Source organism: Arachis hypogaea, chromosome 14 (assembly GCF_003086295.3).
Source record: "Arachis hypogaea cultivar Tifrunner chromosome 14, arahy.Tifrunner.gnm2.J5K5, whole genome shotgun sequence".
Classification (NCBI taxonomy): Eukaryota; Viridiplantae; Streptophyta; class Magnoliopsida; order Fabales; family Fabaceae; genus Arachis; species Arachis hypogaea.
The window spans coordinates 14,621,251-14,637,468 of NC_092049.1; the positions used below are offsets into that span (position 1 = coordinate 14,621,251).

Sequence of the window (16,218 nt, forward strand, 5' to 3'; positions counted from 1 at the left end):
TGGCATCCTTGAAGTTCGGTTGTAAAGGGACTAATTGAGAGCCTTCAATATGTTATTTCTCCGAAACGTTGCCCCCATCTTGCTTCATGAATTTTTCAAAAATAGCATTTAACCAGATTTGTAGAAGCCAAAGGGGACCACCCACATTGATTGAGGATTTGTTTCAAAGGCAGTCAACTAGGTGCCCTAATTGATCATATAAATTTCTCAAAATCAATTTGGCCAAGTTAAATTTGTGACCTTCATGAAGGCAGCCAATGGGAGGAATAATTTCTGCATCTGAACACTCCTCGAGCAAAAGATGATAGCATTTAGCCAGTAGTATAAGAAGGCAACACTTTTCTCAACAGTCATAAGATCGTTTTCATGACCCATGTGGTAATGAATGAAGTCATTGTAAGAGTTCTTTTGAACTATCTGACAGGTTCGAGTTGGTTTTGTTTCGAATGTTGCCTCAGAATAGTTTATCGAAAGTCCAGTAATGGCGGCAACATCGAATAGTATGGGCCCCACCATTCCGCAAGGAAGATGAAAATTATTAGTGGTTTTGTTCCAGAAACACAACACAGCCCCAATCATCCAGTGGTGTCTGGTAGGTGTGAAATGGGAGAGACAAAGAAGGTCGTAGATACCTTATGCCTTCCAAGCGTCACCTCTTGATGGTTCGAGGCGTTGATACCAGGAAAGAAAGTCAGCTCCTCGGGTGGTGATTTTTGGGTTGTTTCTGAAAGGTTTTTTGTGATCAATGAAGGGGGCAATGAAAAGGTCTTGCTTATTGAGTAAGTCTTCTCCTTCAACACCGGAAAAGACATGGGCATTCTTTTTGGTATGCTCCAAGGTTTGTAAAGGATCAACAAAATAGCAAGTTTTCTCATCGACAGTGAAAGGGATAAGAATCCTTTTGTCTTTAGGCAGATGTTTGGGATCTTCAATGATAATATCATTGAATCGATTCAAAACCTCCAAATCAAGTTGTTCAAAGGTTTCAGTTATGGGACCTTTGCCTTTGTCTTGGGCAGATAAGGTTTTTGGAGCAGAAGAAGAAGCCATTGGTGAATACGCGAAGGGAGTTCTGATGATTGATTTGTTTATGGAGGGAAAAATTTGCGTAGAAAGGTTCAGAAATGGCAAAAAGTGCTTAAAAAGAAAGGTGAAAATTGGGAGACAGAAAGTTAATGTTGAGTAACAATGAAAATTTTGTTAAGTAAAATGAAAGAGTTGTGCTGCCGTTTCATATTTCGTATTTTAAATTTTGAAATTAAAAAATTTCTTTGAGAAGGTGTGGTGGAAGGAAGAGAAATAGTTAATAGTGGGGCACGTGTCAGAGTGGGTACAAATAAATGAAAATTAATAAATTTCATTTAAAACAAATTAATTGATTATAGTGGCAAAGTTAGAGAAGATAGAATTAAGTGTTTCATTTTAAAATGTTGTCGAAAAACACATTAATCCTAAGGGGGCAATTTGTTGATCAAAAGTACTGAATTTTGAGAAATACTATATTCAAGATCTAAAGAGTTTGTATTTCAAAGAATAAAGCTCGTATCGAAAAGGGTTTTGTCAAGGAATGTGAAGCGAGAGTTATTCGACGTATTCAGTCGAGGAGCTGGTCAGTGTGCTTAGTCGAAGAATTAAAGTTTTTCGAAGGTTATTTTTAGCGGTTACTCATATTAGGCAAAAGGAGCGGGAATAGTTATTCGAAGACTAGCATGCGTCGGAGTTACTTTTGAATCTGATTGGTCAAAGATTCTTATAAATAGATGAAAGATCAATGAAGGGGTTGAAACTTTGCTTCAGAAAAACACTCAAGCACACTCACATCCTAAGGACTTTCTGAGTCTGCATTTGAGTCATTTTTTTCTGTAGGGTTCCTTCCACTATTTTTAAATTATATTCACATTTTCTGTAACCTTTACTTTTTCTACAAATTTATCTTTCAAGCAAATTTGCTCTTTCTGTTTTCTTTTAAGATTTAGCACTTTATTTTCGATTTCAAAGTCCTTTGATCTTGTCGAAGGCAATTTATTGCTTTATTTACCTTCAATGCAATTTCTTTCCATTCCAGTCAATTTATTTTCAAAGTTTATTTTGTTTATCTTTCAGATTTCCTTTTCTTTTATTTCATCGAAAAGATTTTTTGATGCACTTTAGAAAATTAGTACTCACAGATGAGTAGGTTTCGCTCCCAGACCACTAGATATCGAACCACTTCCGATTTGCTAAAAATCGATAAAATAATAATAATAAGACAACAAAAAAAAATTACAAAATAAAGTGTACCCCTCTTAGTATATATGAAGAGTAGTACATATAATAGCTCGTGTAGAAAGGATAAGTACAAAATTAAGTAATAACTAATCGTTAATAATTAAACATAAGTAAAAAATTGAAACACTTTAAAATGTGAGGCACAAAATCAAAGTTTTGGCTGGGTTATCTAATATAAATTTTACTATCACATGAAACAAAGGGGTTGGAAAGTAAATTCCAACCAATGAATGTCGGAGGATCTTTTCAATAAATAGTGCTTAGTGGAAGAATTCTATCCTTATATACATGTGTTCTTACATAACTAACTTCCATATATAACTAACAGAATTACCAGCTCTGCCAAACTAACTAACCACCACTAACTGTATTAAAAAGTTCTGACTAACTGAGTTTTGTTAAATATCTAAATACATATTGCTTATAGGGTATGGCCTAAGCTATATCAGATAACAGCACGTCGTCAAGACATGATGAAACAAATAAAGGTAGCAACAAATTCATAATTAAATTGCTTAGAAACTGTTAAAATATTTCTGCAGTAAAACATGATCTTGATGGATCTAATGTATAACATAACACCTGTTTTTTCAGTGGAGAATAACACTTGAATTATAGTATTAGAAAAAAGTTAAAAGAAACGATAACCTAGACAAGGGTCCAAAAGAATAAATGCATCCTGATCCGTACCCAGGAATTATGTGGTGAGTAGCAAACTCAAAGATAGGTAATTCTGTTAAAGCAGTCTCACATTCTGGTATTTTAGGTGAGAGCAGTCTATATGAATATCAACCACAGCGAAACAATTCAAGTCGGCACCACTCCACTTGGAATACCTGAATTGAAGAAAAGCATAAACCACACGACAATTATCCAAACGAAGAAGCATAGAAATACCGTTCGAATTTTTTCTGATGACACTTTGTTAAAGCAGTCTGTGTCCTCTGGCATGTTCTTTGTGCTGAGATCCTGTATGGTATACTCAATTATTTCACCAATCAGCTTCCTATAGTGCGGAGCAACATTGGAGGACTTGAGGAGATGAACTTTTGATTTTTTGAGGAAATTAAGAGCAATCTCTGCCTCCACAGAATTGAACTTGAAACCATCCAACTCACAGTCATCAATAGTTGAACCACTTCCTGTTACATCATTGGTAATTTCAGACAGAGTTGTATCCGTTGGAAGCAAGGTCATGGAAGGAGTTTCTTCCAATAAGGTCTGAAATAGAAACATCAAATATATTATCAACAATTTGAATCAGGTAAATCCTCCACTATATGTTCGTATTCCTTTCGTCAGAATCAAAACAGTTGCAATATGCCTAATAAGAATCGCTCTAGTGAAAATTCAACACATCTAAGAAATGTATCACATAAATAATTACACACAACATGCACACCGAAAAATTTTCAAGTCTGCTTAAATTACATTGAAGATCATAAAATTTTATGCACATAAAAGCATTGAACTATGCTTAAATTAGAATCTAATTACAGAAATTATCACAAATATTAGCGATAAATAAACAGATCTAAGAGTGAGAGTTGAGCCACAAAACAACCACACACAGAATATTTTCAAGTAAAACTTAAATTAGATAAAAGAACAGAAAAATTACGAAAACCGCTTATGAAATTTGCGTTTAAATAAAAAAGAAAAAAAAAAGGTAGAAATACTCAGATTCGAACTTACCTTAGCATCATCGTTGTGGTTTAGGTAGGAGATCTCAGAGATCGGTGAGGAGTCCACGGAATCCTCAGAAACGCAAGTGAATTCTGCATTCAAGTTCTTGCGGGTGATCTGGCTCGAAAGAGAAGAGACAGAAGAATGGAATGTGAGAAAAGGAAAAATGAAGAAGAAAACGGGGGAAATGCGAGCGATTAGGGTTCACAAGGCGTGCCTTACTAGATTTCTTGGAAGAGGGAACTTTGGATTTGGCATGGTGATTCTCTGCGGAGCGAGTAGAGAGAGAGAGCTTCAGTGGTGTTTGGAGTTGGTGATCCTTCATTTGGCGGGAGAAAGCTTTTCTGTGTGAAAGAAAACGTTCAAATCTTTTCTATTTATAGTAAAAAAACGATGGTTTGCATCAGAATGCTGCTACCCTTTAAGGGGATTATTGTCCAGTGGGCCATATACGCCGGATTTTCTTTTATTTTTTTCAAATAGGTGAAAGAAAGGATTTTTTTTTTAAATAAATAAAATAAACGTTTTATTTTCTAAAATAAACAATTTGTAACATTTTTACTAAAATACACCGTATCACTTATCTCGTTTATAGTATAAAAAAAATAAGAGTGCACGTATCACATTTATGCTATAAATGAGATAAGGTACAAAACACTAGACGTATTTATTTCATTTACACCGTAAATGAGATACATAAATAATTATAATGTTTACAGTGTAAACGAGATACATTATGACAAATTTTTCGCAACTATAAAAGGATGTGCAACCTTTTGTATTCTTTACAAACATCTCATTTCTTCATCTCCTCCGTTTTTCTTCTGAAAAATAAGCCAAAATGTCTAGTGGTGGTAGATATGTGGTTGTAAGTGTGTATCATAATTTTTATATGAGAAATAGTGACACCAGAATCATATTTGAGTGTGATAATCTCATTCTATTGTGCACCTGGCGAGTTGGTTCTTTGTCTAAATTGAAGAGTCTGATATTGAGTAGCGTTCGTGGTAGTGAGAGAAAAGAGATAAGAATGGTGGAGTAGCACTGATGGGAAATAGAGTTTTCTAGTTTTGTCTGTTTTGGCTCCATAGAGACGAGCATGTGTGGCTTATGTTTGACATTCATGGGAGAATCATGGTGGAACAAGTTATGTAGCTTTTTGCGGAGGTCGGTGATTTTGGTGGCAATGAATATGACCACTCGGATTTCGTACAGGATGACCCACCTCTCACATCCCCACTAATACACGTTGCGAGTCCAGTGGAAGACATGGATGTGGATGGTGAGGAATCCGACGAGTAATATGTTGCGAATAGCAACGATAGTGGTTCTTCTGAAGATGATAACGAGGAAGAGTTTGTAGCCGAGACGCCAGTGGAAGTATCAGTTCGGTATCTTCTTCCTGCCTTGTAACCAATTTCGGCCTTATCAGCTGTACCCAATAACTATCAGACGTTGGATCTAGACGCGATGTGCGAGAAAACTCTGTTTTCCAACACGGGTGAAGATGATTACAACTTAGACGGTGGTGTGGAGTTTAGGGTTGGCCACATATTTAAGATTATAGATGCAAGGATGCAGGACATGAAGAATTACAGCATCCGTAGAAGTGTTTAGTACCGAGTAGTGGAGTCGAACCGATTAAATTACCATGTTCTTTGCCGATAATATGCAGCTGGATGCCTGTGGAGTCTCCGTATTTCCCTCCGATAGAATTTCGGATATTGGCGAGGCCTCGTTTAACTGTGGTGTAATTAATATCATTTATCATTGTTATATTTTGTGTAAATGCCAACCATGTGTGTGTTATTTCATTAGGGAGGTGTGTAGGCCGTAGTGTTGGAGGAGCGCACACGTGTTTAGCACCAACTGTGTCTCAAGACCATCGACAGTTGGACAGCAGCCTCATCTGCCGTGTCATTCTGCCAATGATAAGTCCAACCCATCCGTCAGCATCGCTGTACTACAAGGTACAGTTAGACAAAGCTATCACTTCAAACCCTCGTATAGAAAGGTCTGGATAGCAGAACAAAAGGCAATTGCATAGATATACGGCGATTTGGAGGAGTCATACAATAAGATGCCTAAGTTGCTACAAGCACTGCAGAGTTGTTGTCCTGAAACAATAAAGTGCCTAGTTAAATAATTAATAACTAAATTAATAAACAGATACTTAATAACTATGTTTAAAGAAAAACAAACCTAAATAAACATCTAAATAACAAATCCATTTCAAAGTATGTCGAAAACCATACACTATCATTAAACCATTGCTAACAATATATTCATTCGCGTAACATATACTGCATACTACTATAAAAGTATCCTAAGTATGGCTACACACGTATGCTTTAACATAAACATAAAATAAAAAACAATACCAACTTCAAAGTCAGCTGCCCCAACAATGTGTCATGTCGCGTTCAGTCGGTTGATGTCCGCATCATATGCATCAGCATACGCCATAATCTCGTAGTAATTTGAAAATTTAGTTAGAAAAAGGTAAAAGTAGGAGAAAAGTTGAAGAAATTGATGTAATAAGGACTCAATAGGCGTTGTGGACGAAATACATATATATAGGCCTCCTCCACTCTTATAAATAAAAGTGCACGTATTTCGTTTACACTGTAAATGAAAAAAGACAGTTATACACCATGTGTACAAAAGTAATACGGCCACATTGTTTTGTGCCTTATCTCGTTTGCATTCTTATTTCATTTATACTATAAATAAAATAAGAGATACGGTGCATTTTAGTAAAAATACTACAAATTATTTATTTTAAAATATAAAACATTTATTTTATTTATTTTAAAAAAATCCGTGAATGAAATTGTCGATCGAAAAACAATAGAGGATCTTGTAGGCAGTTTTACCTAATTTTTAACTTTGTTTAAAATCTTAATTTTTTAATTAGATTTCTATATTGAATAAATTTTAAATCAAATCATTCAATTTGTACATTGTTTAAAACTCTTATATCTAACTTCGCAATATCAAACTAACATGATGATTAATGAGTTATTCTAAAATGTGTTATAGGTTTCAACGGAACTGTGCTAGATCAGGAGATAGATAATAATGGTTATTTAGAGTGAGTTTGTTTTCGCATTGGCACCTCGAGACAGATTGAATTTGAGTTATCTCAAATGAAGTAACATTTAACAGAAGTCAATGACTTCGAAAAAAAAGAGTCTAAACTATAAAATCAATCCTCAGATACGGTCGCTGGTCACCAAACGTAATTGTCGCAAAATTCTAACTTTAAAGATGACGAATTCAGCAATCATAAACAACGGCACACGTATACTGCTTGTATAATATACGAAACTCAAACTGATAACACAATGTAAAGGATTGAGTCAGGAGAGTGGGGGCTATTGCTAAATCAAAATGGCTTGATGAAATTTTTCTTCTAATATTTTAATTAATGGATAAATTTTTCTAATAACAAGTGTTATGATAAGTAGGAGCCTCACGAATTAGTTGTTTTGTCTCTCAGCATTCTCAATAGGTGACACAGCAGAGTGAATGGTATATTCTAGCAACACTGCCAGTGATAGAACCCAATCTTATCCACTGAAACAGTTGCCAGAACACAACATAACACCCCCCGTATAACACAAAGACAAAGCAGACAAAGCCATGCATGTTTACAAGCCGTCCAAAAAGAAAGGGGGGGAAAAGGAGAAAAGAAGAGCATGTTTACATTGGTAGAAACTAGGAAGAGTGAGTCAGTGATCGAGGGCGCTGCGAATGGATAGTGGAGGGTGGAGAAGGGTGCCTCTGGAGATAAGGTCGTGGTTTAAGAATAAAACAATAACAGTTATATCATCGTGAAAATGGCGCCGAACCTTCTTGTCTATCTTCCTCAGGTCTGAATATCTCATTTCTCGTTTTCTTGCTGCTTCCTGTAGTGCAGCCTTCACTAGCCTCTTCGCACTACCCTGCACCCATATACGAGCTTTCTCATCAACTATTATGCCAACGTATAGGTAGACATATAAAATCACATAACAGCTGATTAATAAAATCTCAAAAACTAAAATGCAAAGCCATATCATGATATGGCAACTCTAAAACTTAGTTTTAACCTATAAACTCTTCTGCATCATACCAATAAAGTAAGAGGTAGCAATAATGAAAAAGGAAATGTCTAAGTGGTTTCCCCTTTATTGAGTTAAGATCATGAGAGCAAAAGAGAAGTAATGTGGCATCATCTACAGGTCAAGCTATTGTGGTGGGTTAGGTTTTTTTTTTTTTTTTTTTGGGGGGGGGGGTGTTAAAAGTCAATAAATAGAAAGATACACAATCATGGAAATTATGTTATATGAATATTTAACCACTAAGAAGCCCTGTAACGTAGCATGGACTAAATTTGCAGGCATACAGAATGACAATCTTTTCCGCTCAATATTTGCCATAAAAGAATCCTTGCACTCATCTTGGAATTGCATTTTGAATGTTGCCAAGAAAGAATATATAAACAGGAATAGGAAGTGATGAGGATTAAGGAGACTCGAAACTTTAAACTAAATGAATAAAGCTTCAAGCACAAGGCTAGCAGTTGAGACAGGGTGGTCGACTGAACAGTAAATATGTGTGACTTGTGAAACCTATGACACAAGCAACAGAAACTACTCCATTCACAATAGTATTGCAAGAAAATAGGGGGTTACACTCAGATAACCCGTTGTATGAATTGAAACTTAAATTATTAAACTAAAGCAATTTGTAGCCAGAAAAATGCAGAGAGCAACAACACAATGATTCCCATACACATATTAGTGAAAGAAAGAGGTGAAAGAGGGGGGGGGGGGGGGGTCCTTACCACACGTGGGTTGCTGTGAACAATATCCACTGCTCTTTCATTACTCAGGTGCTCCCATAAACCATCTGATGCAAATATAAGGAAGGAATCATTTGGTTGGAGAGGATGAGAAATAATAGTTGGATTAGCAGACAAGATAGGCATGTTCATTGGTTCAGGAAGTCTGAATTTGGGATTAATTGGTTCCCGGTTAAACTGCGCATGTTTCATATATACGTCACCTATAGATCTAGAAACCTGCACCAAACATCATGGAAGTGTGATACAATGTTGTCATTATTCCAGTGTGAAAAGTAATACTAACAAAAGAAAAAAAAAAGGATAATGGTTGCAAGAGTTAGCAGCAAAACTGGACCCAGTGACTAACCAGCAAATACAGACTTGATTAATTGAATAAAACAATGAAATACATCTGGAAAAGAAGTGTGTTCAGATTAGCTGTGAAAAAAAATAATTAATATATTATATAAAAAATGATTTATCATAATCAAATATTTCAGACCAATTTTGGGACTTTGGACCATTGTCCCCTGTTAACTTCACGAACAAATTCCTGATGCATTTAGTCTTGTTCCTTGCCACGGTATTGTTCAATAAACTTAGAACTTGTTCATCAAAGCTTCATTAACTATACTTCCCAAGTTTGTCTTGCTTCTATAATGGGATTGTTCAATAACCTTAGAATCAAACACCAAGAATAACTAACTATACTTCCTAAGTGAGTTTCTTGCTTCTAAATTCTAATATATGTGATAGAACCAAACATCAAGCTTAACTAAGTATACTTCCCAAGTGAGTCTCTTCCTTCTATTATATGTAACAGTATGCCACAAGGCCTAAGTTAATATGATAAGAAGTTAAGTCCAGAATTTAGTAGAATAAGAGTAGTTTTTTGTGCACTAACCAATAAGAACAATGTTTAACATTCCCACTTTACTTTTACAAGCATTCTGGCAGAACTGTGGCAAGACACACCAGAACATAGTGAGGATGAAAATATCAGATAAAATAAGGCATGGGACACACAAGGCAGTTAAGGCACTGTTTTCCCTAACATCAAAACTCAATACACAATTTTCACATAGATCACAGCACCTCAACAGAACAGACACTGGAGAATTCAAGTAATAAATGTTTGATCACATTCATGAAGATGCTGGTTTAACATGATTAACTTTTCCAGAGGAAGAAAGAAGCGTGTAAATTACCTGAATAATGCCTTTTACTCTCCACACTCCATGTTTAAGGACAACAATTTGGGGATCATCAGGGTGCAATTCTTTAAGCTCCTGCCTAACAGCCTCAAGATTCGCATTGTGTTCAGCAGATAGCTGAATCGCTGCGACCCCACCGGTGTTGCCAACTTTCTTACCCAACACAACACGGGAATCTCCTAGATTCGCCACAAATAACGTCTGCTGGAAGATCACTCCAACCAGACAGCATGTCCCGGTAGTGGCAACTTGAGGCCGAGTACTCCACAGATCAGAAACAAGAGCAGTGAACCCTTCCTCAGTTCTCCGGAACGCTGTTTGAATAGTCTCGGCCGTCACAACCCCCTGTGACTCAGCTGACGCAGCTGCACACAAACAACAAACAGAAAGCCTAATACAGCTCAATAAGAAGTGCCCCTTCACCAAAAAAAATAATAAACCATGAACGAGAAACCAAAAAATTAGAGACTGAAAGTCTAATCAAAATTTAGTTCAAATCACATCCAAATTCAATTCACAAGCCAAAAGAGAAGTTATCGATAGAGACAGAGCAACTACTTCACAGTTCACACACACTTCATCAGTGATTCACGTGAAAAACGAAAAAAGGAACAACTTTTTCAAACAATCACGAAAAAGCGAATCGAATGAAAGATCATTCATAAGTCATAAGTAATAGCAAAGCGAGCTCGTAATTGAGAAGAACTCTAAAATTTGGGAACCTTGAAAGTTGCGGAACAAGTTATCGCAGACATAGCGGGAGGCGTCGGGGCCACCGTGGCCGTCGTAGACGCCGACGAAGGTTCCGAGGGGACCGGACTCGATCTGGCTCTGATCCTCGAGGACCTGGTTGGCCTGGACAACGGCCATCGAGAATTCGCCGGAGCCGTACCTTCCGACATCGCGGAACCAGAGAAGGCCGTCCTTGCCTTCCCTTCCGGCGGCGGCAGAGACAGCATCACCGCCGCCGTGGCCGAACGGCTTCCAACATAGAGAAAAAAGATTCATCATACAACATCTCTCAGAAACCCTAACCCTAGTGCTTCTTCCCCCAACCCTAAACCCCTAACAACACCGGAAAAAAGGGACCTTATGGTTCCAATGGGGAAAGGTTGATGGCGATGATGTTGTAGAGAGGGAGAGAGAAGAGAGAGAGAGATGAGAGAGAAAGGGGGCTGCCTTTGTGGGTGAATGTTATCGAAGAAAGTGTGCGCAGGATAAGGCGGGAGGCGCAGGTTAGCAAAGAGAAGAAGCGGGTGTGTTCGGTGGTAGAGGAACAGTAACAGGAACGGGCTTCTTGCTTCTCTTGTTGGGAAGGGGATGCTGTGGGGAACCACTTCTGTTTTCTTGCCTCCTTCCTTCTTTTCAATTTTGATTTTCTTTTTTATCCCCTTTTTTTCCTTCGTTTATAATTTAAGGAAAAAAATTGTACAAATTAAAAAATGTTGGCTACTCAAATGTCATTAGATACTGTCTACAAATTTTTATTGAACCTCTTCGCATAATACTTGTTTATTTATATGGTAATTATTATTCTTATATACAATTATTATATTAATTTCAAATGAGTAATTTTCCTTGAGAAATAGCTTTCCTAGTTTCTATCTTTTTTTTTTTTTTTTTTGAGATTTTTACTGAGATATCTTTTATCAGATTTGTCCAGAATTTGGGCAAGTATTTTGGAGTTACTCTTAGTCATTCTAAGGTGACTCGTTCAGTTTTAAATGGTGTCCTGGATAAAATTCGGAGTAGACTAGCAAACTGGAAAGGAAATTTACTCAATCGGGCTGGTAGACTCTGTTTGGTTAATTCTGTTGCAGCCGTTATTCCCATGTACCAGATGCAGGTCTCTATTTTTTTCAAAGGAATCATTAGTAAATTGGAGTCTATGACGAGGAATTTTCTTTGGAAATGACAAGTTGATGGAAGAAGATTGAATCTTGTTAGTTGGAAGGTATTGGTTACTCCAAAAAAATATGGAGGTTTAGGGATTAGAGATTCTTACGGTGTGAATATTGCTCTTCTTGAGAAGCTAATTTGGACTTTATTCTAGTAGCCAAACAAATTATGGGTCTAATTGTTAGATGCCAAATACCGATCATCTCTATATGACTGTTTTAGTTGTCCAAGAACAAGGACTCTCCCATTTGGAGGAGTCTTTGCAAGGCTTGGAAAGGCGTTGAAGGATGGGTTTGCTTGGTGTATTGGAATTTGAACCAGAATTTTTGGTTTTCTAACTAGAGGAGAGAAGGACGGTTATCTAATGAGATGGAATATGTTCACATTTCTGATTCAAATCTCCGGATACAGGATATTTGGTCGGTTGGTAGGTGGCATTTAGATACTCTTTATTCTCTTTTATCTCAAAATCTGAAAGGTAATATTCTCTCTTACAATTCAGATGTGCAAGCAGGTCCAGAAGTGGGTTGGTATTGGTTTGGATCTACTGCCAAAGTCTATAACTCAAGCAATGGTTACTTGTGGTTGTGTAAGTAGCTGTTTGGTTGGGAGGAGCAGGAGAATTGGCTTTAGCTTTAGCGCCAGCTTGTTCCGAAAAAGCACAATTTTTTGGCTTGGTTGTGTCTTAAGGAGGCTCTTCCTACTGCAAGTTTTCGCTTCAGAAGAGGGATGTCGTCATCAGATAGGTGCCCAAGATGTCTTTCTAGCCAAGAATCGGTTTTACATTGTATTCGGGATTATCTAAAAGCTCAGCTTTTTGGCATAGGTTGGATATTTCTTGTTATTCTTTGGATTTGAAGAATTGGTTCTTGTATCATAGCAGAAAGCATCCGTTCAAGTCCTTTTCGAGACTTTGGTGGATATGGCGAGTAAGGAATAATGACATCTTTAATCCTCATGAAACTTGGCCTCCAAAAAAAGTAATTTGTCTGGCATTAACTTCAGAAAATAAGTTCAGGAATATTTTTGAATTACAACGTATGTCCCTTCCCTCTACTCTAAATGGTTTTTGGAATCCCCATCCATTGGTACTTTTAAGATTAATTGTGATGCTAGTTATCTTGATTCGGGTGATAGTGTTGGTTTTGCTTGTGTTATTAGAGATTGTAATGAGAGTTGGCAAAGGGAGTGTTTATGAATGATTGAGAGTAATAGTATTCTTCAAGAAGAATTATTTGCTATTTGGAGAGGATATCTCTTAGCTTGGGATGTGGGTCAACGAGATGTTATTTGTGAGACAGATTGTGTGAAAGCGTTTAATCTTGTTACTAATCACCAAGATGGTTTTGGGTTTATTGATCCATTGGTGCTCAAAATAAGAGATATCATGCATTAGAATTGGCGTGTTGACTTTCGTTTGATTATGAGAGATATAAACACGGTGACAGACATTATGGCAAATATGGCGATAAAGTTACAACTTTCTCATGTAGAGCTTCCTTCACCTTAGAAGGAGTTTAAGAGTAGTCTTAAACGAGACTGTCCCTCTATTTAAGCAGTTTTTTTGTTTTGTTTGTTTTGTTTTTCTTTGTTTAGTTTATTTCAATCACAAAAAGATGTCAGTTTGAATAATTTAATCTATGATATTTTTAATATTAAAATTGAAAATTTTGGTTTGATTTTATTTTAAACAAAATAGACACTTTAATATCATTTCTATTTTTTTCTCTTTTAAAAAGGAAATAAGACATATTTAATTAGTTAATTGAAGGTTTTTTTTTCATTTGCATTGGCTATATTCATAAATAATAACTAATTGAATCTATCAATATTGATGTTTCTTTTGTGAAGAATAAAATTAGATTAAAAATAAAAAAAATTTACTAAATTTATAAAAAATATGCACATGATACATTATAATTTTTTGGTAATTTATCTGTTGACAAAAGATAATCTTCACTTTTTATTAAAAAGTATAAGGCATGATACATATAGCATTATTACCCATTGATCAATTGCATTTGTTTTTCCATATCTTACTATTGTATTAAAGATCACATGAATAGTAATAGTATGGTTATGAGAATCAGATTGAATTGATCAATTTGGTTTGATTAATTGAAAGGTGGTTATTACATTGATCTAATTTAAGATAAACAAAATTATTTGACAGTAAATCAATCAAAAATTGATTAATCAATTGAATTGGTGCAATTTTTTAATATATAACTGGTTTAAAATAATAAATAAATAATCAATTTTTAAAAAATATATTTTATATATAAATATATTATTTTATTATATTTAACTTAGTTTCAGTTAAATTCTAATTAAATTTTTTTATTTATAATTTCACTTATTTGATGACTAATTCAATTTTTAAAAATTTGAGTAATACATTTACATCATGGTTGGATCGGAGACTTTCATATATATTTAGTTAATTTCTTTTTGTAAATAGATTATGTATAAGATTCATTTTAATTGAGTCATCATCCATCTAGTTTAATGGCAGAAGAAAGTCTAGAGATAATATAAGGTTTAATTATTCTGTTAGTTTTTGTAGTTTTGTCAAATTTTTAATTAGATTTTGATATTTTTTTTAATTAGATTCTTAAATTTTTTTAATTAAGTCTCTATTGTGATAAAAAAAAATGTTTGATTTAATAAAATATTTCGTTCTCAAATTAAAGATACTTCAGTCACCAAAAAAAAAATTTTAAGATACTTTAATTTTTTTGAATCTTATCTCTTCTCTTCATTTTTTTAAAAAGACAAAATTAGCTTTTTTACTGTTATTCTCCTTCATTCCCTCCTTCTTCCCTTCGTTGTGCACATCAACGTCAGCCGAACTCAACTCCACCATTGAGACATTATTCGAGGGTGTCGCTTCGTCGTTGCTATCGCCACCATTGAAGGTATTTCTGTTAAAAATTCTTCACCAGAATCGTGCTTTCGCGTCCTCTTCTTCACGAAACATGTCATTACGAGCAGATTTGGTTTTTGTACAAGACTTCACTAGTACGGGTTGAAAGAAGGATCGGGGACTCGCTGGTCTTGCATTGGTGATGACATTATCAAACTCCTGAAGCGGCGGGGTGGTACCTGCAAAGACACTCCGACGCTCAAGTTAGAATGGATCTAAAAGGTGTAAGTGTGGGTTACGAATGTGTGACGTACCTGAGGGAGCCCCTGACTCCCATTATATAGTTTGTGTTGTTATCTTATCTTATCTTGTTGGCTAAGATAAGAATATTATTTGAATTTGAATATTAGTTAGAGATTCCCGACTTTCTGGTCACTTTGAGCCGTAGGAATATTTTGGGCTTTGGGACCCGAGTCGTCGTTGGCCGTTTGGGGCTCCATACTGTTAGGATTTGGTTGAATTAGTCCCACATTGCTTAGGATAGCAAATGGAGTGGGTGGCCTAGGCTATAAATATGAGGCTAAGTTCTCCATTTGTTTTTGCACCAGTCAGAAACACTTTAAGCTTGTATCTGATTTTTCTTTTCCTCTGTACTCTTTGATTAGAGAGTGTTGTGAGGTGTAGTTAGATATTTGCTTTGAGAGAGTGTGGGTGTACTGGGGTGCCGGTGTTAGAGAGAAAGAAGTCTATGTGTTGTAACAATTTTCACATAGTGATATTCTCTGGTTGTCATTTGACAACGGCCGTAGTTTTTTCTCCGGTAATTGGAGTTTCCACGTTAAATTCTTGTGTTGTGATTGTGTCTATTTTATTTCTCTGTCAAAGGTGTTTTCTCAAGGGGGAATGGTGTCTTATTCCCAACACATACGACAGGTCTATAATAGTTTTCACTGCTACTACTTGCAGCACCGCAGTTTCTTCCGCTCAGAGTTTTGAATTCTGTGGAAATCTTTTTCTTTGTAGATTGTAATTTTTTTTCTTCCTAATTGTTATTGGTTCTGTTGTCATTGTTGTATACTCGGGAAAAAATTTTTCTCCCAAGTGTTAGGGACTTGTAAAAGAATGAACAAGTGATTGATGAAACAAAAACCCTCGAGTAGAATTGGAATTGAATCGTTTTATATAAATAAGTGAAATCAAATTTTCTTTTGAACTGTGTATTGTGATAGCGTAACAATGATGATGGCGCACGATGGCGGTGCATCAAGCTCAAGGGTGAAGCAGCAGGTCGAATTGGAGGAAGAAAGCAAGCTCAGGATTGAGGTTGGGAACGATGCTCCTCTTCACCTTTGTCTTCTTAATTAAAACGCCGATATTTTAGGCACTGAAATTGCCTCTAAAATTTAGCTCAATTTCCCACCCAACTCAAATTCGTTTTATTTTTAAATTCATAC

General features: G+C 35.8%; 2 protein-coding genes across 3 annotated transcripts; both read right to left on the reverse strand.

The window, feature by feature from the left end:
* Positions 1-2,744: 2,744 nt before the first annotated feature.
* On the reverse strand, positions 2,745-6,071 carry LOC112741631 (uncharacterized). Of its 2 annotated transcripts, none has more exons than XM_025790664.3 (3): positions 4,177-6,071; positions 3,964-4,071; positions 2,745-3,489 (listed from the first exon to the last, which is right to left on the reverse strand). In XM_025790664.3, the coding sequence occupies exons 1-3, from the start codon at positions 4,210-4,212 to the stop codon at positions 3,076-3,078; spliced, it is 558 nt and encodes a 185-aa protein (XP_025646449.1). In that variant the 5' UTR covers positions 4,213-6,071; the 3' UTR covers positions 2,745-3,075. The 2 variants fall into 2 exon arrangements, with proteins under 2 accessions (XP_025646449.1, XP_025646448.1); XM_025790663.3 differs by having other exon boundaries at positions 4,172-4,326.
* Positions 6,072-7,348: 1,277 nt separating this feature from the next.
* LOC112741633 (probable protein phosphatase 2C 42) lies at positions 7,349-13,450 on the reverse strand. The gene is made up of 4 exons (XM_025790665.3): positions 10,722-13,450; positions 9,994-10,364; positions 8,786-9,022; positions 7,349-7,901 (listed from the first exon to the last, which is right to left on the reverse strand). The coding sequence occupies exons 1-4, from the start codon at positions 11,008-11,010 to the stop codon at positions 7,689-7,691; spliced, it is 1,110 nt and encodes a 369-aa protein (XP_025646450.1). The 5' UTR covers positions 11,011-13,450; the 3' UTR covers positions 7,349-7,688.
* Between the last annotated feature and the right edge of the window lie 2,768 nt (positions 13,451-16,218).